The sequence below is a fragment of the Salmo salar genome, chromosome ssa02 (genome assembly GCF_905237065.1).
Source record: "Salmo salar chromosome ssa02, Ssal_v3.1, whole genome shotgun sequence".
NCBI classification, from domain to species: Eukaryota; Metazoa; Chordata; class Actinopteri; order Salmoniformes; family Salmonidae; genus Salmo; species Salmo salar.
Genome location: NC_059443.1, coordinates 57,865,746 through 57,892,759, shown reverse-complemented (window position 1 = coordinate 57,892,759; position 27,014 = coordinate 57,865,746). Strand labels below are relative to the sequence as shown.

Here is a 27,014-nt window from a genome sequence, read left to right as displayed (position 1 = left end):
GTATGTGTGGCAGTATTACAAGTTTGTTATCACATGCAAACAAAAGGAATGCAGCCTTCTCTGCTCACCTCCCTTAACCCACAAGTTTAAACAGCTGTTTTTCCCATTCAGCTAGAGTTGGCTTTCGCAATAGCTTTGGGCAGCTTGCCTTGAATAGGAAGAAACGTTGTCTGGGCTCTGGCTTTCTCATTGACAGTCTCTGCTGTGATCTATGGGGCTGTGCAGTCTAGTCTAGGCTGTTCTCACTGGTCAGTTCTCCCCTTTGTGGATTACAACTTTGACCTATTCCCTCTGTGTGCATACTGCACGATGCATGGTCATTTCCATAAGAAAAGAGGCATTGAGAATGAGTTGGGGCCACAATCCTTTCTTGAATCTGAGAAGCAGAACAAGGGGAATAGTCGTCCTTCATCAATCAATTGTTAATTAGTCTGCAATTGAAATATGCTCCTTCTTGGTGGACTTCATGTTACTTCAAGATTTTGAGGAAGGTAATATGATAGAATCAAGGGCCCTTGTAAAATTATTTATTCTTCTAGCATAAACTTCTAATTTTCAAACTAATCACATACTATTTTGATACATTATTGAAAGTATTTAGCCTTTTATTCACAGAACTAAATGTGTTATTTTGCATTGCCGTAAATATAAACATATTGGTGATTTACATGGCCTACAGAAATAACCTATATGGTAGTCATTACCACATATTTACCACACATACACAACTGAATAGTGCCCAAGGTAGGCTGTTAATAAGACATGCACAATTTTATCATCCTCTATATCTGCCTGTCCATCATTTATTCTAGTGAGCAAATCAGACTGCCATTGTCAAGGGTACGACGGGGCGGGATCATGCTGTGTTGTTAGTGGGAGATCACGTGGATTGGCTGCTTGGGCATGGGGGCCACTTCCTACATTATTTCTGCTCAGAGGAGAGAGAGAGCGGTCTTAGTTTGAACAAAATGGCTGTAAGAACGCTGTCAACGATAGCTCACTGAACGCATTATGACTGTCCACTCCTACATTTGGATTTTTCGAGAATGTATTTTCTTGGATTCGTTTTTCAATTTGCATTCGTAGTAGCAAGGTCGTCGGTCAGATGTTGTTGCTAACCTGCTAGCTCCTCAGCTAGCGGCCTAAACACAAATTATTTCATTTTGCACTTTAACCCAAGTTGGCTAGCTAGCTAGCAATTTTCGTCGACAATTTACTGAAATCTGCCTGTTTTCTTTCATTTGCAAATTACTCCTTACAACAGTCGATGACTAATGCCAACTAGCTAACGTTAACAACTCAGCTACTTTTTGAGTCGAATTGTTTGTGTTGCTTTTTCGTTTTGCTGCTTTTTTTTTTTTTTCTATAACGTGATACTTTTGACGTTTAGCATTGTTTTGTGTTGCGAAAATTGTCCTTTTAGTGCATCGTTGCGCTAAAATACAAAGTTCTTGCTGTGTGTTTTTTCAAGTCTCGACCTCGGTATTTTTGTTATGAAGCGGCTCGAACAGTTATCCAGTCAGTCAGTAAGCCCCTGCAGCACGAGAGCTGAAGGTGGCTAATGCTAGCTAGCTGGATAACTGCGAAGACTCAATTCCTGATTTGTCATTTACGGGTATTTTTCGAAAAAGGCACAGGAGAATGCTTTTCTGCATCATTCTCTGCCATGCACCAACTTTGTATTGAAAGCTGCCAAAGCTCAACGTGTGATTACGCAAGGTAAGGAATACTTTATTGATATGCAACCACAGCTTGTTTGACAAGCGGCGTCCACCAGCCCGAGCCCCATACATTGTGTTCTATTATTATCTGACTCGGGGACTAACACTACCGTTAGTGTTTTTCTACTCTTCCAGTTTTCATAGTTACGTTGCTTTTATTTACTAACTTACATTAGCTGATGATTTATAGCAATACATTATGGGAAAGGGTAACGTCAGTTATATTATTTTGTTTTACAGTCAACGAGCCAATGTCAATGATAGTAGCTAGGCTGATAAGAATTGATGCCAACGAGCTGAAGCTTTAAATATAACTGCAAGGGTAACGCGCATTGCTGATCGGCTTAGTTTAACGTTAGCTATTATTGACAGGGGTTGCCTTCTCTAAAACACCATGATTTATCCATTGGTTTGGATGGAAATGCGCGAGAGTTTTGTGTTCAGTTTCGCAAACTAGGAGCACCAGAGGCAGGTTATATCATAATCTAATTAATGGTCAGTTTAGCGCGGTTTGGAATGGCACTGGAATGGACTGGCTGTCCTGATTCTAGCGAATACATGTGTTGTAGGAAAAGCGCAGATTTTCTTGGTGGGAATACTTTCCATGTCAAATAAGTCAGTTGATTGTGTCATATTCATCATGAAATGTTGGCAAAAGGCATACCCCACACACCGTAATATTTGAGACTGTTCATTATTCCTCTTTGTTGATTCCATTCCATCAAATTGCTACAATAATGTGGACTGCACTGTGCAGTGTTTGTTTATTTGTTAGACATCACTACCCCCTTTTCATACAGTAGAGGAAGGTATGAGTTGTGATTGAACTGTCGCTTTCCCCCTACTATCCCTATGCATCCTCCCATCCCAAGGTGCTGGAGTAGATCCTATAGCCTCCACCCCCCCCCATCTTATTTATCTCAATCTTCACACACCAGTGGGGCAATAATGAAATGCATAGCGAGTGGGGAGAGAGCCCGGGGAGTGGGGGACATGGTGGGTATATAGAATGCTTAACATGTGTATATATAGAATGCTTAACGTACTTACCGCGAGTAGTGTGACCATTTAATGTCAATCTGAAGGCTCTGGCTGCCAGTTGGTTAATGCGCTGCAGTTCTTAATCAGTTTGTGAAGATGCCGCCCCTCCACCCTGCGGCGCCCTAGCTCAACTGACAGCCCCCGAACCCTACACCCCAGCAACCTTTCTCTCCCTGTGTCGGGGACAGGGCTCCCCTCCCTCACCACCCCTGTTCAACCCCCCCGGGCATTCAAGGGGGAGGGGATGGGAAAATTGTACAGACGTTTTAGGGGTCTGTAAGCACCCAGTGGAAGTGAAAAGGGTCTGAGGGGTGGGGGGGGCGGCAGCCGCTGGTGAAGGGGAGTTATGTCGGTTGCCGTACTGTTTGGTGGCTTAAGGTTTCTGCATGCTTCGGTTCAGCTGGCCGAACGAGTGTGCTCGCATACTCCCTTAAAAGACCTTCGCTTGAAAAATTTTAAACGGTTGAAATAGTACTCTGTCCATCTGGAGATGCCGTAACCAGTATACGGTTCCTCAAAATATTCGGAATTAATCTAGGATAACTCAACAAATCTTTCACAAATGTTGATGTTTTTGCCAAGGAGATCTTAGTCATGCAATTTGACATCTAACTAAGATGTTTGGTGCAATATTTCTCAAGTGTTTTTTGAGAAAATACTGCACCGAACATAAGTGTTTGTTGTCCATAAACTAATTGAAGAATCCCTACTGTTGACCAATGACCGGCGAAGGGGCGTAGACTTCGGCTCTGCGAACAGCCGGGAAAACCCCTTGCCGAAGACCAAAACAAAAAAAAGTCACAATCGTCATAATATATGCACAAACTGTTTGTGATTGGAAGCATGCGGACACCATTACCCTCTCCAGACAACAGCAGGTGATAGGGCAATGAGGAAGGAAGGGGCAGTCTAGGGACTGATTGGGCATGTTGTCTTAACATGATGAGGATGTTGGCTACTTATGACGTTCCTGTGACCTACCGGTGTTATTTCGACCTTCAGTTACAAAATGTCATTTTTTCCCAGGAAGAAAAGCATTCTTTTATTAAACTATTTGACAATTCTGATAGATGTTATAAAACAACGTAGAGCTGTGCTTAGGGAATGAAATATGCATGGGACTGGAGAGGGAGCCGTTTCATTACCGGACTGATAACGACACGTTTGTTTTGATTAGTCTTGTAAAGGAGCCGAGGAATGGCTGCCTAGCAACACTACACCAAAACCCTTCCTTATCTCCAGTTCAGAAGGATAATTTGTTTGAAATTAGAGTGAAGGCTGCCTGAGGCGGATGTAAAAACACAAGCTGCTTTGGATTCTCCGTCGATGTCCTCAACAGCCTTGCAGACAAAACGTCATGAGCAGAGTAGGCAAACCCACGGGGTTCCATTTGCCTCAGTCTATCCATCCAGATCCCACACTGATCTCAGTCTCGCCCAGGCTTCCGCGCACCGCTGCAATATTAAGCCTGGAGATTACGAGCCTTTAAAAAAAAAAAACAGGCCTGATGGATAACATGCTCTCTCTGTGTGCCAAGGGGTCATCATGACTGAGGCTGGTCAGGGGCTGGCGGTGGAGGGGCGTCAACAGTGAAATCAACTTCATTCAGTGAAGGCTTCTGCCAAACCCATTATCCTATAGCACTAGGGTGTTCTTTATAAGTCCCGGGGTGAAGCTTGAGCCAAACAGCTGTTGTCTGACTGACTGGTGTAATGTAATCAAAATTGGAATGAATTGAAGATCTTTCAATGGGGTGGACAGTGGTGGCTAGTTTAGTTCCTTTCCTGCCAACACTTGTCAGTTCCTACTAAGGCAGTCTTCCTTGAAAGTAAACAAAATCAATATGTCATTACTTCAAGGGGAGTCGGCCTCTTGTGTGTGAGGCCAGGAGAAGTTGAAAGTGGGAAATGGAAACCCTCCCCTCAATAACCGTTGCTTATGTGGACAGGGTGGGTGAGGTCGATCGGCCAGGACCCCTAATGTAGAAGGCTGTAACTAACTAACGATGGTGCAGCCTGCCTGCGCACGTCTGGTCCATGTGAGCGGGGAGGGCCTGGCAGGGGCACAGGAGTGGGCGTCGGGAGGGGGAGCCCAGGCAGGAACTGTGTCTGGCAGCGATCTAGGGGAATGTCCAGTCGGTTTCGGGGCTGGTGGGGGCCTCCCCCTCCCGTTATGTTGTCTAATTGGAGAGACGATGCCTCTCCGCCTCACATCACATGTAGAGGACAGAGAGAAGCTGGACTTACCGTACTGTTTCTGTCAGACTATTAGACAATGTAATGACAACTTACTTACTCTAAAAACATCTCTTTGGGATAGCCAATGTTTGTTTGCAGTTATGTGGATAACTTAAGTTATATTAGGCTACATGCTGTGGGATAAGTCATGTGTGTGCTAAGGCTTTTCCAGGTTAGGTTGAGACTTTGTTTATTTTGAACATACCTGTCAAATCCCCACCTGCATCTTCATTGATGCTTGTCTGAATCAGCCCATGTGACATGAATGGCATTCATACTTGGCATAGTTTGACTGCGTAGTGTTGAGTGCTTTAGTGCACATGGCAATTGAGTCTTGTTTGTTCACTTCACTTTTGAATGGCAAAATATTTTAACATTGGCTTGCATTTCCGGTTGGATAGCTTAGCCTACATGCACGTCAGCTGTTTTTCTCAGCCTGTTCCAATACTTCATAGATTTCCATGAGTTGAACACAGCACTAAATGACAAACAGCTTTTGCAATAAGCTACTTATGGGGTAACTTCAGTACCTTGATAAGATGGCCTGTTTGTCCTATTGCACATTAGCTCAATTCCCATTCATCTTGTCAGCCATGAAGGCATTAGTAAGTTATCAGACCCCCCCAGTCTGTCTCCTCGCAGCATCTTTCAAACACATCTGAGCTATATTATTTTTCCTCTTTCTCAGACTGTTGTGCTTTCTGCTTTTTTTTCTTTTGACAGATCCTCTCTCTCTCTCTGCTGTGGTTGGCAGCAATGAAAGGCAGACAGTCAATGTCAGAGCAACCTTGAGGGAATGTAGTCAACTGGCTCCATTCAAGAGACCAACTATTTGCCTTTTTCTTCTGTCGGTTTCATTTCGTTGAGTCCTCAAGGCTTTGACAGTTTTATTAGACTATAGTAGTACTGGAACAAGGCAGTCCAATGCCTAAATAGTAGATACTAGAGCCTTCGCTTTGCAGTTTTAGCTTACATTGGTCTTGGTCCTGATAAACATCTTGATCTGTATAGTTGATGAAGTAATAAACAACCTCATATCATTAACAATAGCTGAGGTTGTTAAGGTTGCTCCAGCACTGTTGTCAACCAGCCAATGTTCCACTCTATCTTGAGTTGAAGTAGAATGACTGTTTCACAAATAGACCCACTTTTCTCTCACCTTTCTAGTGGCCTATGTGGCTTGTCAACCCAGCTGAAGTACAGGTTATCAGAGTACAGTGCTCTGCTAAGCTTTTGTCAATTACCGTTATGGCCATGTAACTCTTCTCAGCCTTAGAAAAAAAGTACTAGGGTACTTTCCCTTATTGTCGGAGTCACAGTCCACAATCCACATTTCTCTGGCAGCTTAGGCTGCTTTTAGACAGGCAGCCCAATTCTGATCTTTTTTTCTCCTTCTGACCAATGGGATCAGCTCTGAAAAAGATCTGATTTGAAAAGACCAATTAGTGCGGGGAAAATATTAGAATTAGTCTGCCTGCCCTAACACAGCCATTGACAGCCTTGTCCTTTAGGCTCCCGAGTGGCGCAGCGGTCTAAGGTGTCACTACAGATCCTGGTTTGATCTCAGGCTGTATCACAACCGGCCGTGATCGAGAGTCCCATAGGGCGGCGCACAATTGGCCCAGCGTCGTGGGGGTTAGGGGAGGGCTTGGCCCGGGTAGGCCGTCATCGTAAATAAGAATGTATTCTTAACTGACTTGTCTAGTTAAATAAATAAAATAATACAAGTATAGAAACTGACGGACTCCCCATGCCGTCTCTACACTGCAGTATCCCCGATAATCTAGTCTATATGCCTTTGGCATAACAGAAGCTTTTTATCAACTTAAAGTTTGAGTTCTTTACCTAATGAACTGCCTGAACATAAGTTCCCTATTGACTTGGTGAGGAAGCAGCTAGCGAAGACATTGACGTCTAATCATTTCTAAAAGAAAACTTCAAAGGAATTTTATTCTTAGCTTTCGTTGGGCTCTCGCCGCCAGCCAGCAACCAAGAGTATGAAAACCACCCCCCTCTTTTCCATTCATTGAGTCAGCCCAGCAGAATAGATGAGATAGCTGTTGTTCCCACTCATAAGGGCAGGCGGCATATTTCCACATGCTGATCTCCACCTGGCTTGAAAGCAGCACTGGTGACTGGAATGAGCAGAATGCTCCAGAACTGAGATTGACACAATGTGTTTTTATTTCTTCAGTTGGGGAATTTACAGGCGTGTTTTCCAGTCCATCGGCATTAAAGCGGCAATGAGCCGTTGAAACAATAACAAAGCCAACTCCCCACCCCTGTTTCGGCTGGAGAAATGTAACCACCCTCAAATTCATAGACAGGGCTATAGATGCAAGTATTGACCATCCATGACTTCAAAATGTATCTTTTTATGCATGTTTTGAGGCTAAATAGTGTTTGCATTTACTTTGTTTACAAACATTGAATTAAAACAAGCTTATTTTTGGTTCTGGTGTGGTACGACAGTTAAATTAAGGGCATAAGGCATTTATAAGTTATATTTTTCAAGAATCATTGAGTACGTATCATTCATTTAGAAGTTTAAGCTGGACTAAACTAAGGCTCGTGCCAGAGCTGGTCAAAAGCTGTGCACTTTATAGGGAGTAGGGGCTCTGGCCAAAAGCAGTGCACTATATAGGGAATGGGGTGCCAGTTCGGACACAGCCTAAGACTACACTAGTCTCCTCAGTCTTTAATGGTGGCTGTATAATTACTACTCTCCAGCCAGGTTGTGGGTAGCAGTCCTGGATAATGGCCGTGTGAAAGGGCTCAAGAGCTGTGGTTTCCTAATGGCTGGCTGCAGGAAAGCAAAAGGAAGGGGGATGGAGACTGTGGACTTCACCCCTTCCCTTCCTCATCCTCCATGGCTTTGCTCCGTTGTTCGTTGGTACAGTGGCGGTGTTAGCCGGAAGTGCTCCGGAACATGCCGCAGCACTGTTTGCCTTGCGGCCGTCGTGGCAACCTTGTCTCTGTGTCAGGGGCGTCTAGTTCTGCTCTGCACACTGCCCTACAGCCTGAGCCTGACTGTCTCTCTCTCTCTCTCTCTCTCTCTCTCTCCCCACTGCTATAACCCCCTCGTCTCCTCTGGCTCTCCTCCTTGCTTGCTCACCCAAGGTGCGTGGATATAATAAGCTTCTCTTTTCTCCATATCTCTCCTTCTCCTCCCTTCCTCTATCTTGCTGTGTTTTTTGTTTTTCCTCTGCTCCACAGTGAGCTTTTTCTCTCCCTCCACAGATGCTCTCCTCTCTATCTCTCTCTGCTCTCTTCTTTCCCTATCTCCCTCTCCCGACGGCTGTCGTTCTTAATTGGCGTTGAATCTGCCTGTCTTTTCATCCTCCGGTTTTCCTCTCCTCCTCCCCGGTGTGAGCAGCAGCTCCAGCATCTCTCTGTGAACACGTCTCAGACTCCCTGTGCCGCTGTGCGTCTCTCTCACACACCAGTTAATCCCTCTTAACAAGCGCTGCTATTTCTGTGTAGCAGGATCCTCACAGACCATATAAGTCTTTCCTCCCTGTCTGCTTTGATTCTGGTCATGCAGAGTTTATATGCAGCTCACAGATGGAAGGAAACCTTTGCAATGCAACGCCTTTGAATGCTCAACTCTGCTACTATTTTTATCCATAAACAATTGTTAGATGTGTGCTATGAAGCGGCTAAACAAATCAATCTGTATATACATAGTGTGTAATCCAAAAACATGGGGAAGGGCGATATGCATGTATCTAGGCTATAGGTCTTCCACAGTATATAACACAGGCATATGACACTGTATATGCCTACTAGACTGGAGTGCCAGGCAGGTTCAGAGAGCACTCCTTCACCAGAGTATGTCAGCTCATCTCTCTGTGTGGAGTGCCTCTGTCAGGCAGGTGTAACTTGATCCCCAGCCAACCCAACGTGTCAGCCTGACTCTGGGGGTGAAGGTGTCAGCAGCTCAGTGGGGACACAAGGGCACAGTCACACTGCCCTTGTCATTTCCCCTAAACTGGTGCCCCCTCTGTCTGCATTGCTATCTCTCTCTCTCTTGTTCTGTCATTGGACAACTATGCTATTTGAAAATCTATACTGTACATTTTTCTCTTTCTCGCTTTTCATTCACTCATCCCCTTTTTGCTTTTCTTCCTCTCTCCTCTCACCTGGCTCCCTTGAGGGTAATTAGAAGTGAGAAGCAGGGCACCATGCTCACCGCCACTCTGTCCTGTCTCTGGAGGAACAACTCCTGTGAGGAGGAACAACTCCTGTGAGGAGGAACAACTCCTGTGAGGAGGGAACAACTCCTGTGAGGAGGAACAACGAACAACTCCTGTGAGGAGGAACAACTCCTGTGAGGAGGAACAACTCCTGTGAGGAGACAGAGCGGTTGCTCCAGTGTCGTAGCTGGATGCAGTACTGTCTTAGTCTGCACAATTATGCTGCTTTTTTTGTCTCTTCTCGGATTAGGCCCAGCTGCTAGTTAAGTCTTCAAATTGTACTGTGCTTTCTAGGATTTAGATTGAGTGTCAACTACTTTGGGTTTAGTGTGAGACAGTTACAACACTAAGACTCTGTTAGGGACTGGCGCTGTGCTGTCATGTTACATCTCTGGCTCAGACCAGACGAGTAGAACATTGACTTGAATGGGGATGCCCGTTCTATTGAATCTATTTCTATGAAGGACAGTAGTGGACATTCAGCACAATAACAATCAGTTATTTTCAGTTGGTCTGTGCTGCGGTGCAGAAATGGATATCTGTGACATGATATTTTGGGAATAGCCTACATAGGCTAAATGTTTTATTTAACCTTTTATTTTGACAGGAAGTCATGCTGAGACCAAGGTCTCTTTAACAGATGAGTCCTGTAATTACCCAAAATATAGGCTACACATCAATAAATTAGTTTTCGATTTCCAATGCTTTCTCCTATGGATGAGTGGGGCACAGCAGTGAACAATGGCTTGTTATGATCTTGGATACAGGACCAGTCAGGTAGTTGTACTGTACAGCGTGGTCTGTTAGATCAACCTCTACTAGCCTGCTACCAAAATAGACCGACCATCATCCTTTATCAGTTTCCTTAACTGTGTATTTTCTAGGAAATGAGGTCAATAAATAAATACACGTGGTGTACTATTGTTGTCATAACCCTTCCCCCGCTTCTGTGTCCTCTGTCATAAGCTGGCTCACCGGATGGGTTGTATGGGAGATCCCATGTTAACAACAGCTAGGACGGAGGTAGGCTAGTAGTCACGAAGCAGTAGATGGACTGAGTCGGAGGCTCTCTTTCAGAAAATACCAGCACACAAAGGGTTCCGCCGGATATTTTTATATCCCGATCCAATGTCTCCTTCCCCCTCCTTCCACCCCTTTCTATTCTATGGGGGATTTCAGCATTCAGAACAGTGCCAGCTAGCCTAACCCCCCCCTCCCCTGCTTTTGGACTGGTGCCAAGGAATATCAGAGCATGGGGGGGGGATGGTGGGGAGAGATGCCAGTTAGACTGACGGGGCATTGTGATTGGTCGAGGGGGTAGTAGGGGGCGGGTGAAGGGGGGTGGTAGCCTATGGGGTTGTTGGATTGTTGGCACTGTGCAGGAGCGCTGGTCTGGTTAATAGGCAGATCTGAGAGAGGAGACACTATTGAGCTCCTACTTATTACCAGGCAGAGAACCAACCTGCCTTTCTGCCTGATTAGATATTAGTGCACCACACACACACACACACAGTTCCCTCTATAATGAATAGGTGTTTGATAGTGAGTTGTACTGTCCTCCCTCAGTCATTACAGCTAGATAAGTCCTCTGTCAGTATTCCCTACTGTTAAGCAGTACACTAGCTGTACTGTAGATTGACAGTTGTTAATGGCCATGCCTGCCAAGGTCTTTCTCTCTCTTGTCTCCCTCCCTCTCTTGCACTCTCTCGGTTTCATTTAAGGGGCTTTATTGGCATGGAGAAACATATGTTTACATTGCCAAAGCAAGTGAAATGGATAATAAACACAAGTGAAATAAACAATAACAAATTTACAGTAAACATTACAGCTCCAAAAGAATAGACATTTCAGAAGTCATATGATGTCTATATACAGTGTTGTAACGATGTACAAAAGGGAAAATAAATTAACAGGTTGTATTTACAATGTTTGTTCTTCACTGGTTGCCCTTAACTTGAGGCAACAGGTCCCTCACTCTCTCTGTGTCAGAACATGGCTGTCCCTATGGACACTCCTCCCCACCATTACTCACTCTTACCCTGCCTCTGCCTGTCACTTTGATTGACAGTTCCATTCCCCTACCAACAGGCAACACACCGGGAGGCGGGCTTCTCATTACTCTCTGTTCATTATTATGATAATTCATCAATGTATTCATATGCAGGCCCCTATGGACACTGTCTGTAGACACTTTGTCTGAGGCTGGAGGAACTCAGGTCAGCTCCTGTGTGTGTGTGTCAGTCACTCAGGCACTGATAAAAATGTTTGTTTATGCCCTTCCTATTGCTGAGGACAGAGCACAATGGCCGATTGTGTGTGGAGGGAGTTGAAGAGTACGGTGAGATCCCAGAGTCCCACGATAGCAGGCTGGATTTGCAGTGAGAGGAACAGCCAGTCAGTTTGAAGCGGTCTAGTATTAACCACACTTGAGTTTTCCCATTGACGAGATAATAACAAGAATGTCCACTGTGAGTGGCACTTACTTAGCAGGCAACACTGACCACATTGGAATAGCTAACCTGCGTTAGCAGGCTTTGGACACACACACACACACACACACAGGCTCCCCCAGTCCTCTCCTCCTCCTCATACCTTTAATAGTTTCCAGGAACCGTCACCAAACTTCAGCCAAAACAAATAAAGGCTTAAATGAACCACTTTCTCTCACTGGCTCTCCAGCTATCTGATCACTCCTTTGGCTGCCTGGCAGACCACTGGAGACAGACTTTGAGTTTCTTCTTTCTCATTCTTTCCTTTTTTCTATCTCTTCCCCCCCCCATTTCTCCCTCTGTCAGTTTCCGGGTGTCTCTCTGTTGCTCCCCCCCCCCGCCCCAATCTCTCTCTGGCCATGAAGGCAATTGCATTTAAGAAGCAACTCAATGTGTTACTTCTGAAATGCTGAATGTGCTTGGCGTCTAAAAGTCTTCTCTGGAAAAAGTTTGCTAGCTCTGACATTGACCTCTAAGCGGATGAAAGGGAAATTGTAGCGCTAGGTTACTGAACTTAAAGCCTGCTGCTCCTCTCTGCCCTGTTCTGAAAACCTCTCCCTTTCTGTTTGCAGCTGAGAGAAGCTAATAACACGAGAAGAGAACCATTTGATGGAAGAAAATACAAATAAAAAGCAAGAAAAGACCAAGAAGGAAGCTGCTCAGAAACAGGTGAGTTGTGTTAAGTCTCTCTGTCTCTCTCTGTCTCTCTGTCCGTGTCTCTCTGTCTCTGTCTGTGTCTCTCTGTCTCTGTCGTGTCTCTCTGTCTCTGTCTGTGTCTCTCTGTCTCTGTCTGTGTCTCTCTGTCTGTGTGTCTCTGTCTGTGTCTCTCTGTCTCTGTCTGTGTCTCTCTGTCTCTGTCGTGTCTCTCTGTCTCTGTCTGTCTCTCTGTCTCTGTCTGTCTCTCTGTCTCTGTCTGTCTCTCTGTCTCTGTCTGTCTCTCTGTCTCTGTCTGTCTCTCTGTCTGTCTCTCTGTCTCTGTCTGTCTCTCTGTCTCTGTCTGTCTCTCTGTCTCTGTCTGTCTCTCTGTCTCTGTCTGTCTCTCTGTCTCTGTCTGTCTCTCTGTCTCTGTCTGTGTCTCTCTGTCTCTGTCTGTGTCTCTGTCTCTGTCTGTGTCTCTCTCTCTGTCTCTGTCTCTCTCTCTCTGTGTCTCTCTCTGTGTCTCTCTCTCTGTCTCTGTCTGTCTCTCTCTCTGTCTGTGTCTCTCTCTGTGTGTCTCTCTCTCTCTCTGTCTCTGTGTGTCTCTCTCTCTCTCTCTGTCTCTGTGTGTCTCTCTCTCTCTCTGTCTCTGTGTGTCTCTCTCTCTCTGTGCGTCTCTCTCTCTCTCTCTGTGCGTCTCTCTCTCTCTCTCTGTGCGTCTCTCTCTCTCTCTCTGTGCGTCTCTCTCTCTCTCTCTGTGCGTCTCTCTCTCTCTCTCTGTGCGTCTCTCTCTCTCTCTCTCTCTGTGCGTCTCTCTCTCTCTCTCTGTGCGTCTCTCTGTCTGTCTCTCTCTCTGTCTCTGTGTCCTCAAACCGAGTACCTCTGAAAAATGTCTCCATCAGTCTACACCTTCTCCCTCCCTCCTCCCCTTCATTCACTTCTGTTCCCCAGGTAGGTGTGTTCAGTATAGTCTCTATATGACTGAGTGTGGGAGTTCCTCCCTAGTTTATCCTCATGATTATCCTAGAGCCCATAACCCTGCAGGCAGCTCACTGCCAGGTGTATGGACCCTATTTAAAGACAGATTAGAGCTGGCACAGTAGCTACACACACTGCTCTGTTGGAAACACTAGTCTGGCTCTGGTAACCAAGGAGATGTTGCTGTCGCACATAGACACACGCCATTCACGCACAGGCAGCCAGCGACGGCGTATTTCAATGAGTAAATAATCAAAAGTACCTTTTACCAAGCAAGGAGCCCTGTCCTCATCGTATGCTCACTTAGCTAGCTAGCCAGCAAGGTAGTTATTCTAGCTAGCTAGCAGTCTGTGCTACTTATGTAGTTAGCCTAGCTAGCAGTCTGTGCTACTTATGTAGTTAGCCTAGCTAGCAGTCTGTGCTACTTATGTAGTTAGCCTAGCTAGCAGTCTGTGCTACTTATGTGCGAACACTGTACTGACGCCGAAGTGAACACTGACTAATCCGTGAACGTGTGAGACTAAAATCAGTGTGGGAAGCATTTTCCTGCATGAACGTTTTCAGTCATCAGCGCATGCCGTTTGCAGTTGCAATATATAGCCAAAAACATACATTTTTGTATTGAATAACAGTATAATTCACATTATGGTTTCGGTAAGAAAACATTTTCATAATGTACTGCTAGCGTGTGCTTTGTTGCTCGGTTGCCATAGTGTTTCTTTACTTACCTGTTGTAAAGCACTGTGGTGAATCTACTCAATTCAAATGCTGACATCTAGTGGCGACATTAGGAACTCTTTCAGCCTTTCTTGTTTATTAGTGCGCTTGTGGTGCTTCAGCACAAACACTTCTGCATTCTTATCCACTGCCTTAGATAGGTACAACTTTAAGTTGTACCTACGGTCAACTGAACAAGTGTTTTTGTATTTACTTTTGTATTCATAGAGGATATAGTGGCTTTTTGGTGGTTATATAAACCACAAATAAAATGTTCTTTAATAATGTTCATTTTAATATTTAGTTAATAAATAATCATTTAGAGGTTCTGTTAATCCTTTGGAGTGCAATTTGTGAGTAAAAAAAAATGTGTTTTTCATTCCACCTCCTAAAAAATAAAAAAAATAAAAATATAAAAATAATTAAAAAAAACATCGAACGTATATCGGTGACCTTTGCCTCCCTAGTATCGGACCCAAAAATCCCATATCGATTGGATTGCTAACACACACATTTGCACTCACAGACAGATTAGACAGCCTGTAATGATCACTTCCACTAGCCAGCAGCCATGCCAAGGCACTTTATAGCAGGCGTCTTCCCAGGTGGGGCTGTTCTGCTCTTGAAGACTGAGGCGTTTTACCTTGCATGTCTAGTCAGGCCCACATAGCCTACTGCCAGTTGTATGTCTCAGATCCCTACATTTTCAACTCATTTCAATCTGATTTTCATTTGAGATATTTAGCCATAAGTGGTATGAATATGTGATTGTGGGCTGCATCCAATTTGGCAGCCTGCAATGTAATGAAGATCTACTGGGAATATCATTTCTCGTGTTTACTTTGATTATGAGTTTAACAGTTTCCTTTCCTGTTGTGTAAATGTACACACGTTCCTTCCTGTTATGCGCTAATGTTTTAGCCAATGACAAACTTTTATGACGTACTGTTTTTGCTAGCTCCACATTAATCATTGAACAAAAACAACATGTTTACAGCTGTTGACTTCTCTCTCTGTCTATCTTCCTGTGTCTTTTCTAGGCTGCTGACCTGAAAACCAAAGGTGAGTGGAATGACTAACTGCCGCTCATAGCCGCATAGCTTTTAAAAAGATCCTTGAATGATTGACACACAAGGCCCTAATCCGCTCTGATTAAGAGAGTCCATATGAGCCATGAAGGTGTAGACATGCAGATAAGGGCTGTGTAGTAGCAGGTCTCCTGTAGCCTACACCTATCTGAGTCAGTCCAGCGTCGTCTAACACACACTGATGCACAGTGACCTACCCCGGCCAAACCCTCCCCTAACCCCGACGACGCTGGGCCAATTGTGCGCCGCCCTATGGGACTCCTGGTTGTGATACAGCCGGGATCGAACCAGGATCTGTGGTGATGCCTCTAGCACTGCGATGCAGTGCCTTAGACCGCTGCGCCACTCGGTCCCCCACATCAAACGTTTCCTATTGTATTTAGCCAACGAATTAGTCTAGCGTGTGTGAAGAATCTGTCATTGCGTGTGAATAAGCCAGGGGGTCATCGTTAGTGCGTGTAGGTGTTAAACCCCTGCAGGCAGGCATTAGACAGATGGGGCCAGGGCTTTGGTCCACTCTAAAGCCAATTAGAGCATCTGTTCAGGTTTTACTGGTCAGCACCTCGCCCTCTAAAAGGTGTGTGTTTGTGTTACCAGGGATTGGCCCCAACACACCCCAGGCGGTCTAACCGCTAACTTACAGCCCTCGCCCTTGGGGATTGGCCCGACGTCCATTGGCGTTGTGTAGAGGTCAATGGCACTTTCTTGACCTCTGACCTCATTTAGGTCTGTCTCATTATCTCTGGGGGGGGAGACTCTGCTCCGTCTGGTGTTGGTGAGTCACCCAGCGAGAAGGAACCATTTTAAGCCGAGGGGTGACGGAGGGCGTCTAACAACAGACTGAGAAGGTTAGTTTGAAGTCAAATGACAGAAGTGTAAAATCTGAGCGTGGAAGGAAGGAAGTGAGTGAGAAAGGAAGTGGGGTGAGTGTGTTCAAGCGTCAGCCTACACACTCAGCTGAAACAAATAAATGGACACACTATAGCTACTTTCAAAGTCAGCAAGAGAGAAAATGTTCTTCGCTCAATCTGCTGCATGGCCCACTAAGTTGCATATGACTGTTTTACTTCAGTTAGCATCCATGTCACTGTGTGTGTGTGTGTGGGCAAATCAGTATGCAGCTGTGATGTCTCTTCATCCATATTAATGATCACTCAAACATAACGTGGAACAAAGAAGTTTGTACACCCACAACCCCCCAGCCTCATCACCTCTCCCGCTTCCTCCTCCCTTCCTCTCACGTTTCAATTTGTTTGCAGTAATCGATTTTGCCTGGCGCGTTCATATGTATGAAAATTAGATAAGGCGCTGCGGAATTAACTCCTGTGCCCCCCATTAGCCATGGTGCTCCAGTGAGACGGGGGACCAGCCACCAGACCTCCCCATCTAGGCAGTCCCTGTTGGGGTAGAATGAGAGCGCCTCAGCCCTCTATTAGTATGGCGGGCAGGGGAACGCTGATTATTCCCCACAATCAAACCCCATCGTGCTGCGCACACACAATAATGCACAATGCCCCACCCCCACACACACCTAGCTCCCCCATCCCTATAGGGACCGGGAGACTCTCAATCCAGTTCTCCCTGTAATTGGAGAAAATGCTTACAGTGTGGAACTTCCCAGGCAAGGATATTCTTTTAAAGCCATTGCCACACTAACTTTCTGTATGCACACGTAAACACACAACATTCAAAAAGTTATGAGAATACACGGAACTGGCTCGGCGTGATGCAAATGCAATTCATGGAAACAGGTGGCGGCATCCGAGTTTTCGTTAGCGAAAGCCATCAGTAATACCCGGGTACGCCTGACACGTTCTCTACCCAGCCCTGGTGTAATCAGAAAAACATCGCCTGCCTTTTTTAAAGTGTTAAGGAACAAAATGTAATGCGTGTCAAATTTTCATCTACATTTCCCATTAACCTCTCAGGGATTTGTGGGACGCTAGCGTCCCACCTCGACAACAGCCAGTGAAATTGCAGGGCGCCAAATTCAAACAACAGAAATCCCATAATTAAAATTCCTTAAACATACAAGTATTATACACCATTTTAAAGATAAACTTCTTGTTAATCCAACCACAGTGTCCAATTTCAGAAAGGCTTTACGGCGAAAGCATACCATGCAATTATCTGAGGACAGCACCCCATCAAATAAACACAGACAATCATATTTCATCCCGCCAGGTGCGACACAAAACTCAGAAATAATGATATAATTCATGCCTTACCTTTTGAAGATCTTCTTTTGTTGGCACTCCAATATGTCCCATAAACATCACAAATGGTCCTTTTTGTTTGATTAATTCCGTCGTTATCTCCAAAATGTCCATTTATTTGGCGCGTTTGATCCAGAAAAACACCGGTTCCAACTCGCGCAACATGACTACAAAATATCTCATAAGTTACCTGTAATCTTTGTCCAAACATTTCAAACAACTTTCCTAATACAACTTTAGGTATTTTTTAACGTAAATAATCAATAAAATTTAAGACGGGATAAACTGCGTTCAATACCGGACTAAAACAAAGTGGAGCGTGCTTTCAGGTCACGCGCCTCTAACAAACAGTAGACTTCACTCGACCCTCGTTCTGAACAGCAATACTTCTTCATTACACAAAGGAAAAACATCAACCAATTTCTAAAGACTGTTGACATCCAGTGGAAGCGATAAGAACGGCAAGCAAGTGCCTTAGAAATATAGATCTCCATAGAAAACCCATTAAAAAGAGTGACCTCAATTTTTCTTTTTCCTGGTTGGTTTGTCCTCGGGGTTTCGCCTGCCTAATAAGTTCTGTTATACTCGCAGACATCATTCAGAATTAATCTGAGAGCTCTTAGTTGCACAATTGTACATCTAATCATGATGTTTGGTGCAGTATTTCTCAAGGAGAATGTGCAGGAAAAGAAGTTGTCTCGTTGACTTCAACTACTGACTTTGGCTTGCCTCTAGAAGAAAACATTTTCTGTGCATCAAACAGCCCCAAAAAATGAACAAAAACGTCACAATGTCGTCATTATTATATGCATGTACTCTTCCGAACTGTTTTCGGCTGGGAAGCATGCGGACACCTTTACCCATGCTGTTTTCATCTTTACCCCCGCCACCATGGTGACCCACCAATTGCCACGGCGACTGACATATTTACACTGCGTCACCGCGGCCACAGGAGAACTGCATTATTTCCACCCGGGAAACCGGACGACATCGCAGCGTAATATGCATATTGGATTAATTTGTGATTTCACATTTAATTAATTGTCAACACTTTTTAGTCGGATTTCTTGAATCGCTATCTAATTGGGGGATAATTGACTTTCCCGTGGGAGGGGGGGCGCCGTCGCCTTTCTGTGTCGAACTGCAACATTAATAAATACTCTGAAAATGAATAGTGAGTGACTGGATCCTGGTTTACGTCCCGTGGATTTATGGATGCCAAGGATAATTGTTTTCTCTTTGCTTGCATGTCAAGTGGAGTGGGTTGATTAGGGGTAGAGAGAGGGGGATGGGGGGGACAAAGAGAAAGAGATGGGGGGGGGGGGGATTTTCTGCATGTATTCATGTTGGATTATCATTCACACGCTGCAGACAGAAGAGGCAATTCAATACACCCTCAGTTATACCACAGCTGAGAGGGCTCATGTCACATTTAAAGGCAGATTAATAGTAAAGTGTATGTGCTGATATTAATAGAATTTAACAAAGAGGCTCCTTTGTATGGGGGAGAGGGTGTGTGTTGCTGAGCAGGACTGCCTGGTATGTCTGGAAGAGGCAGCCCTCCTGTCTTCTGCTTCAGGGCACATTCTGCCTCTTCATGTCCAAACCACTATTCAGCCATTTTGTGTGTTGATGAGGATTTACTGACTAATCATATCTACGTGGGAAGCATTGGCTCAGTGGTATACACCTGACTCCTAAGGCACGTGGATAGAAGCTGTCCTTGTGCACAGATCTAGGATCAGCTTACCTTCTCACCATAATGTGTAGAAAACACACATCTGACCTTAGATCAGTCTTTGGGCAACCTCCTACTTTGGATAAACTGTATGGATAAGGGAAGACTGACTGAATCGTATCTAAGTGTGGGACTTCTTTGGCTTAGAGTTATCATAGTGAATTCTAACAAGCCATCTCTATGAATCGTCTCTATGGATCAACCAGACTCCTAAAACATGTAGAAAGTGTGGAGAGAACGGGTCGACACTGCTGAGATGAGCCCTCTGCTCATTAGTGTGTGTGTCGGGGGTGGGGGGGGTCACAGGAGGCCCACCGAGCAGAGGTGCATTAGGCATGGGAACAGTGCTCATCTCCATGGTGACGGCCTAGTACCCAGGGAAGGGTGAGGGGTGGAAAGCTGTGCCTTTTTTAGTCTGTCTGTCTGTGTGTGTGTGGGGGGGGTGTCTCTGACCTGCTACAGGGTTTACTACTGACAGATGGAACCTCAGACCCCCCCCCCCCCCCTCCCCGGTACGCACTCTGACAAGACACTGTCTGGGTGTATCTTAACAAGCAACCATCAACACTCAAAGATACTGCTCCTTCAGTACCACTAAAGTCTATAGCCCCTCTTAACCTTTAGTACTGTCATACCTCTCAACTACCCACTTTAAACAAGGCCACTAAACACAAATACACCTCATTGGTCAAATGGTTTAGTTAAATCTCCGCTACATCACTTCTTTCCAATGCGTTTCTTGGATATGAAAAATATGGCTTTTCATGACGTCTCATAACATTTGATTTTCAATTAGTCATTTAACTCAATACAGGAGGCTGATAAACCTCTTCTATAGTCCACTTATGTGTTCCACACACAGCCCTCCCCCGCTGTAAACATGGTCGCGTATTAAAATGCGTCCTCATCACACAATGGCAGCACGTAGCTAACCTCTGACATGGACGATTCCCAGAACCCTTCAAAGCAAGGCGCGCGCACGCCATAACCGAGCCAATCACAATGGCTCCTTATGCACCAGGGCCTGCCCTCTTGACCATCATCCTTTTCGCTCAAGCTTTTTCTTCTTTTTCGGTGTAATTAACCATTGAGAGTGGGGGACAGGAGGCCATAATTACAAGTTTGGCTAGGAGTGATTCTCCATTTAGAGGGTTTAATGGAATTTACTGGACTCATTATAATGGTTTATTTAATTGACTCTCCTTTGAACATCAAATAGTGTTTTTAAGGCTTTAGCAACCCCAAAGGGTCTAGTATTGCACTTTGTTTGCTCCCCATCTCTCTCTCTCTCGTTCTCACACTCTCATTTGCGCTCTCTAATTCTGTGTACCATTCTCTGACTCGTTCTCCATTCTCTCCCTTTACTATGCCTCTCGCTCTGGGTGTTCCTACTATCTCTCAATCTCCCCTCCAAGTCTTTGGTGTATGACAGTGTCACACGTATCACCTGCTATCTCTCCGATCAGATATGCAGGTGAATCTCCTATATATATATATATATATCTAAAAATAAATATATATATATATATAAAAATAAATATATATATATATATATATATAAAAATAAATAAAAAGTTCTCTCACAAATGAAATCTCCCACAAAGCACTTTAGCGTCCGTTAGGATTAAAAATGAACTCTTCCCCCAAAAAGAAAAAGACTAATGTTTTTCTATATCTTTGTTTTGAGCCGAGACGTCCTATCGCATCGTAACCGCCAATCATGCTCACACACACACCTGCTCTCTCCCGAGATTATTCCAAAGATGGCTACACATTACCCAGCTGGCTGGAATAACAGCAATTTCACATCATAGACTAGATAAACTGTGATCGTTTACACGCACCACATAGTGCTTTAATAGCTATTTCATTGTGTTGTAAAAGCACCAGTGTTGTCATAAACAGAGGCTACTGGAGAATAGAGTGGAACAACACACACCGAACCAACCCCCCCAGACACACTCGCATAATGTGGGATATCCACACTCACAACGTACCCCCCCCCCCCCCCACGTCATAGAAGCTGTGATTCATAGTGTGAGAGAGAGGCTGCCGGACTCTGTGTGAGCAGTAACAGCCCAGCAGTCCATCTGCTTCCTCTAATGGATTCAGAGCAGCAGTGAACAATGAGAGGCTGAATTGGATGAACGAGGGGGAGGGAGCACCAGAGAATAAAAGGGAGGGAGAGACGGGTTGAAGGGAGAGAATGGAATGGCTGAGCGGAGGGAGAAATGGAACAGGAGAGGGTGGACATTGTAAAAGGCAAGAGGGAGAAGGACGAGGGAGAGAGGAGCAGGACGAAGGATAGGGAGAGAGCCGAGGGATGGGGTGGGTTGTGAGGACGCAGCACCCTGCCTGCTGATTGGCTGTGACTGCATCAGGCGGGCTGGGGCTGAATTGAATCAGATATGTGCGTCACCCGCTGCCTGCTATAGCTCCCAACCAGCTAGCTAGCTCCTGCTGGAGGGGCCAGCTCTGACCAGAGAGGGAGGTAGATCAGTATGCAGTTTGTGTGATCGAGAGAACCTGGTTGTGTATGCGCATATTTGAAGTATGTTGAGAGTGTGTGTGTCAGAGGTACAGGGGTGTACAGCTCATGTGCAGAGGGTGCTCTGTTTATAGAAACGGTGTTGGCAGTGGGACAGGCCTTTGGCAGGCAGAGGGAATGCGTGGGCCTGCCTGCAGTGTTTGCTTTAACCCCTGCTGCTGCAGCACAGGACAGCTAGTCAGCCACATCAGTCCTCTACTGTTCTCGTGTGGGACTCGACACAGTCCCACCCTGTTAGATTTCTCTGGTGCCACAACTTGGTCAACATGAACGAATGACAAAAGCTGCAGTTGTCCTAATTGGTCAGACTGATATGACCTCGAATGTCATTGTGTGCATTTGTATGCGTGTCTTGACAAGAATCCTGACAGTGGCTCCTGTGTTCCCAGGAGAGTGACATCTGTTGCCTGCTAATCTGTTGCCTGCTAATCTGCATCTCTCCATTGCCAATCACTTCGCTCTCGCTCTCCCCCTTCTCTCTTGGCTGTCTGTGATTGTCTTCTCTCTTCTTTCTCCTCCCCTGAGGCATAGCTGCCAGCCAGTTGTTTTTTAAAACCAGCCTATGAATTCTCATCCGTAGCTACCTAGGGAGTATAGAACCACAACAGTGTTCACATTCACCAAACTGATGTAGCAGCTCAGCGCAACACTGAGGTCAGGAAGTGTTGTGAGACAATATGGCTGCCGTGCTCTTCTGCTCAGCATGGACAGGGAGCACGCATACCATATCAGATATGTAGGGTGTTAACCTCTTTCCAATGCAGTTTCTTAATGCTCACACACATTTGTGCTACATAAGCCTTGGTGTGGACACACACACACACCTGTGCTTCTGTAAGCCTCTGTGCCTTTTCCTTTCCAGCCCTCGCGGGCAGCTCTTAGCCTGTCCAGCCCCAGCCTCCTGCTCACCCAGAGGGCTCTGCTAAGCTCCTTTAGCCACAGTAGGCTGACACAGTAGGTCCTGCTAGTACCGACTGCTAATACCACTCAGTCTGGGCAAGGCTTGATTAGAGGGCTGTTCTCTCTGGGGAAACTAATAGACAGAAGAATGCACAGGGTCAGGCAGAGGTGAGTGTGTGTGTGTGAGAACTTGCCCTTTCATGTTGTCTGGGCTGTCTGTCGGTGGTGTTCAAGCACAGGCCGGCTCATAGGGAAGGTTATTACTAAGACGCTACTTTCGAAATGCTAACCACGTTTCGCTTAATTTCTCCTTAGCAAATAAGGGATATGTTTTCAATCCATGTTATACGGGTGTCAGATATTTGGGGTGTAACGTAACATCCGTTCAAATCAACATGTTTAAATGATCAGTGTGTTCATGTCATACTCGATCAGGGAAACGATAACACTAACCTCATTCAACCAACAATGTTGTCTTGTAAAGTACAGTGGATTAGTGATGTGTGCTGTGCAGCATTAGATAATACCTTGCTTCCTGTGTTGTGTTTGCGTCCTCCTCCAGTGCCAGAGCCAGCTAAGCCCAGCCCCAGTCCCCTCCACCACCCCACCACCTGTGTGACCCTGCCCCAGGCCTCACACCCCCCCTCCTCCTCCTCTTCAGTCAGAACCAATGGGAAGCGCGCCCCCCCTAGCACCCAGCAAACACCACAGCAGCAGACCCCACCTCAGCCTCCGTCATCGTCCTCAGGCCCCCGCTACCCGCCCCGTGAGGTGCCCCCGCGTTTCCGCCAGCAGGAGCACAAGCAGCTACTGAAGAGGGGCCAGCCACTGCCCGCCGGAGCCCTGAGTAGCCTCACAGTGACCCCCGCCTCCAACCCGCTCACCCCCGGTGCCCCAGCTTCTTCCTCCTCCTCCGCAGGCAAGCGCCACACAGGTCAGTTCCCTGCTTATTGCGTCTCACCCTTGGCTCCTTGGCTAGATCCGGTTCCTCAGTAGGAATGTCCCCTTTCTCCGTGGAACTTGATAGAGAAGCTGATGTTACTAAGTTGGTGCCATGAAATGAAGTGTCACAGGTCATCGTGGTAGATGGGTGAGGCTGTTCAACATGGGGCTCCACGCTGACCTTTACAAGGCACACGTGTGCGCTTACGTCGAAAAATGTAGGCGCACACAAATACATTTAGGAGCGCAACGAATAGTAGTTGAGATATTGAAGCTATAATCCCGAAATTGTCTAGGTGCGCTAAAATTCTAATTCCAGGTCCACAGCAAAATATTTAGGCACATATGTGAGTAAAATACCATTCCAGTGTTTTAATTGCTATATTGTATTTACTTCGCCACCATGACCTATTTATTGCCTTTACCTCCCTTATCTCACCTCATTTGCTCACTTTGTATATAGACTTATTTTTCTACTGCATTATTGACTGTATGTTTGTTTTACTCCATGTGTAACTCTGTGTTGTATGTGTCGAACTGCTTTGCTTTATCTTGGCCAGGTCACTGTTGTAAATGAGAACTTGTTCTCAACTTGACTACCTGGTTAAATAAAGGTGAAATAAAAAATACATTTAAAAAAAAATGTTCCGTGTTAGAGCCCTGCAACAGGTTGAGGAAGAAGGGGGTGAATCGCAAATCCGTATGATGGGTCCATCTGTGGGTCAGTCCAAAAAACCTTGGTGTTACTACCCCTGTTCTCTATACTAGAGCGTTGACATTAGGCAATGGATGATGGTTTGTTACTCTGAGAATCTCCTCCACTCTGACTCATTGGTTCAATGTGTTTCTACAGGGGCTCTGTGTACTGCAGAGGCGCTTTAGCTTGACCCTATTGAAATATGGCCGTGATGGTGTTTAGCCACTGAGTAGGTGCTGTGGCGATTGGAGAGCGCTCGGGACCTTTTACCGCCCGCGGTCACCTTTTTAATCAACTCCCCAGCGACCGGGTCTGTGGACTGCTGCCAGTCAAAGACCCGCTGCCAGTGGTCTTTGATTTAGAGCGAAAGAGAGAGTGAGTGGACAAAACAATATGAGCCCTGAGTATATATCTCTCAGCATTGTTTTTCCTCCAGTGAGGGAGTGGAGGCGTGCTGTCTCTGCAAGCCATCTGGTGAACGGCTGTATGTTAGCCTACCGTCTTCCTTTTTATGCCTTGACCCTGCAGCTTTTCTCTGACCACCACCGGTCTTCTCATCCCAATGGAAGGTACTTCAAACAACACCTCTATCTATTCTCTTTATTGACATGGTTTACCTCCATGTTCAATGCAGAACATACACAGATAACCGCACCGTGAAATGTTGTACGGCACTTAGAGGACGAGACGAAGAGCTTTCTGCGGTGTCTGTTCACCTACTGTTTTATTTTACTCCTCTCTACCCCTCCCTCCTCTGTGGTGCTGTCTTCCATTACTCACTCCCATGTTTACTCTGAGGGGGCTGCCTGCAGCATCACTGTAAACACAATTTCTCTGCAGAGCCCTGGGCAGCACAGGGCATTACAGACAAATGTTGCCACTCACACATACAGTGTATGTATACGCACTCAAGCGCACACACTGATGGTCTGATAACCTTCTTTTCTTTTTTCTTTTTACTGACTGGCAGGACAGCTCTCCCAAGGGCCCTCTGCGCAACACCGCCCCAGGCAGGAGAGGCCCGAGCTGGGGAAGGCTTTAAGTCCCTGGGGGTCCCTGGGAGCTTCTGATCAACTGTCCGCCATGTCATAAATAACTTTTTTTTCCTACAGCTGTACTCCACTGCCAATTACAGAAAGAGATACAGCGTTAGTTTTGGCATTGACTGTCAGGAATACAGATTTGGGATGGATGCCGTTTTGAGAAGCATGCATTTGATTTCGGTATCGAGCAGCACTCAAGTTTACGAGGAAACCATTTTCTTCTTGCCGGCATGGTACAAAATTCATGCAAACATGGGGCCAATCTAATTTGTCCCCAGGCTGAATGTGAGACACTGTATGAAGATTAGCTCTGCTTTTGTGGTCAATTTCCCTTTGACCTCCCTGCTAGTGAGGTCATCATGGTACAGAGAGGACACAGGCGCTTCCAGCCCCAGAGGCCTGCTGTGACTGGACAAGAGTCAGTGAGGAGATCCACTGTTACTGCCTTGACCCAGTTAAGTCCTCTCACATCTGTCTGCACACAGGCCCAGCTGGCTACACACTGTAGGCCTGGATGGTCACAATCAACCAATTCAATAATGAATTCATTTTATCTGACCATTTTTAAAATGCACAAGACTCGAGTGAGAGAACAATGCATTCAAAATCATAATGGACACAAACACAAGTCATAGGCCATTGTGTTCCTCATTAGACACAACCCCCCCCCCCTCTCCAATACAACAGCTGATGCCATTACAACCCAGTGAGTGCTGCAGCCTGTCTGGCCTTCGTCTCGTCGCATAGCAGGTGCTGTAGTGGGGGTCTGAGATGCAAGCCGTGCTGTGGGAAACGCACTCAGTCCTCTACAACAGCTGGTTCATTCATGGCTCTCTGTCTCCTAAGCCCCTGGGTGACGTAGCATGTGGCCAGAAGGAATACTGTTGGCTAGATGTTGTTAACATGCGTTGTCCCTGCCGCCCTTCTCATTTGGCCTCTTGGCTTTGTCTTCAAACGCCTGGATGAGGTGGCATATTTGTTCTTTTGATTCCAGTTCCAGACGCTATTGTTTTGTCTGCGGATAAAGACCAATACGTAACACGTCCCATTGATGACTGTTCAGCCAGGTATTCCCATCGGTGATCACTGCCTGATGTGCTTTAGCCGTAAGGTGATTCCTTTGACCGTTGTTGTCAGGGCCACGTAAGTGAACAATGTTCAGAGGTACAGTGCTGTGAAGAAGTATTTGTCTCCTTCCTGATTTCATTTTTATTTTTTTGCACATTTGTCACACTTAAATGTTTCAGATCATCAAACAAATTGTAGTATTACATGAAGATAACCCAAGTAAACACACAATGCAGATGATCCGAACCTTCATGGCCCTATGTGACAAAGTAATTGCCCCCCCCCACTTGTTAAATCATGAATTTACTGTGGTTAATCACATTTTTGGGGGAAAGCTGAGTTCAATTTCCCTAGCCACACCCAGGCCTGATTACTGCCAGACCTGTTGAATCATGAAATCACTTAAATAGAACCTGTCTGACAAAGTGAAGTAGGCCAAAAGATCTCAAAAAGCAAGACATCATGCCGCGATCCAAAGAAATTCAGGAACAGATGAGAAACAAAGTAATTGACATCTATCAGTCTGGAAAGGGTTACAAAGCCATTTCTAAAGCTTTGGGACTCCAGTGAACCACGGTGAGAGCCATTATCCACAAATGGAGAACATTTGGAACAGTGGTGAACCTTCCCAGGAGTGGCGGCCTACCAAAATTACCCCAAGAGCGCAGCGACGACTCATCCAAGAGGTCACAAAAGAACCCACAACAACATCTAAAGAACTGCAGGCCTCAGTTAAGGTCAGTGTTCATGACTCAACCA

General features: G+C 45.7%; 1 protein-coding gene across 7 annotated transcripts in view; it reads left to right on the top strand.

Annotated features, from left to right (window-relative positions):
* Positions 1 to 909: 909 nt before the first annotated feature.
* The window catches only part of LOC106587198 (trinucleotide repeat-containing gene 6C protein), a 60,846-nt gene continuing 34,741 nt past the window's right edge, over positions 910 to 27,014 (top strand). For 3 of the 7 annotated variants that reach the window (XM_014175347.2, XM_014175366.2, XM_014175329.2), the window contains exons 1-4: positions 910 to 1,719; positions 12,257 to 12,353; positions 15,056 to 15,077; positions 23,068 to 23,439. In XM_014175347.2, coding sequence (XP_014030822.2) covers positions 12,294 to 12,353; positions 15,056 to 15,077; positions 23,068 to 23,439 — 454 coding nt within the window. In that variant the 5' untranslated portion in view covers positions 910 to 1,719; positions 12,257 to 12,293. Of the gene's footprint in view, positions 1,720 to 8,075; positions 8,120 to 12,256; positions 12,354 to 15,055; positions 15,078 to 23,067; positions 23,440 to 27,014 lie in introns of those variants that run through there. The other 4 variants (XM_014175356.2, XM_014175337.2, XM_014175377.2 and 1 more) reach the window with 4 other exon arrangements.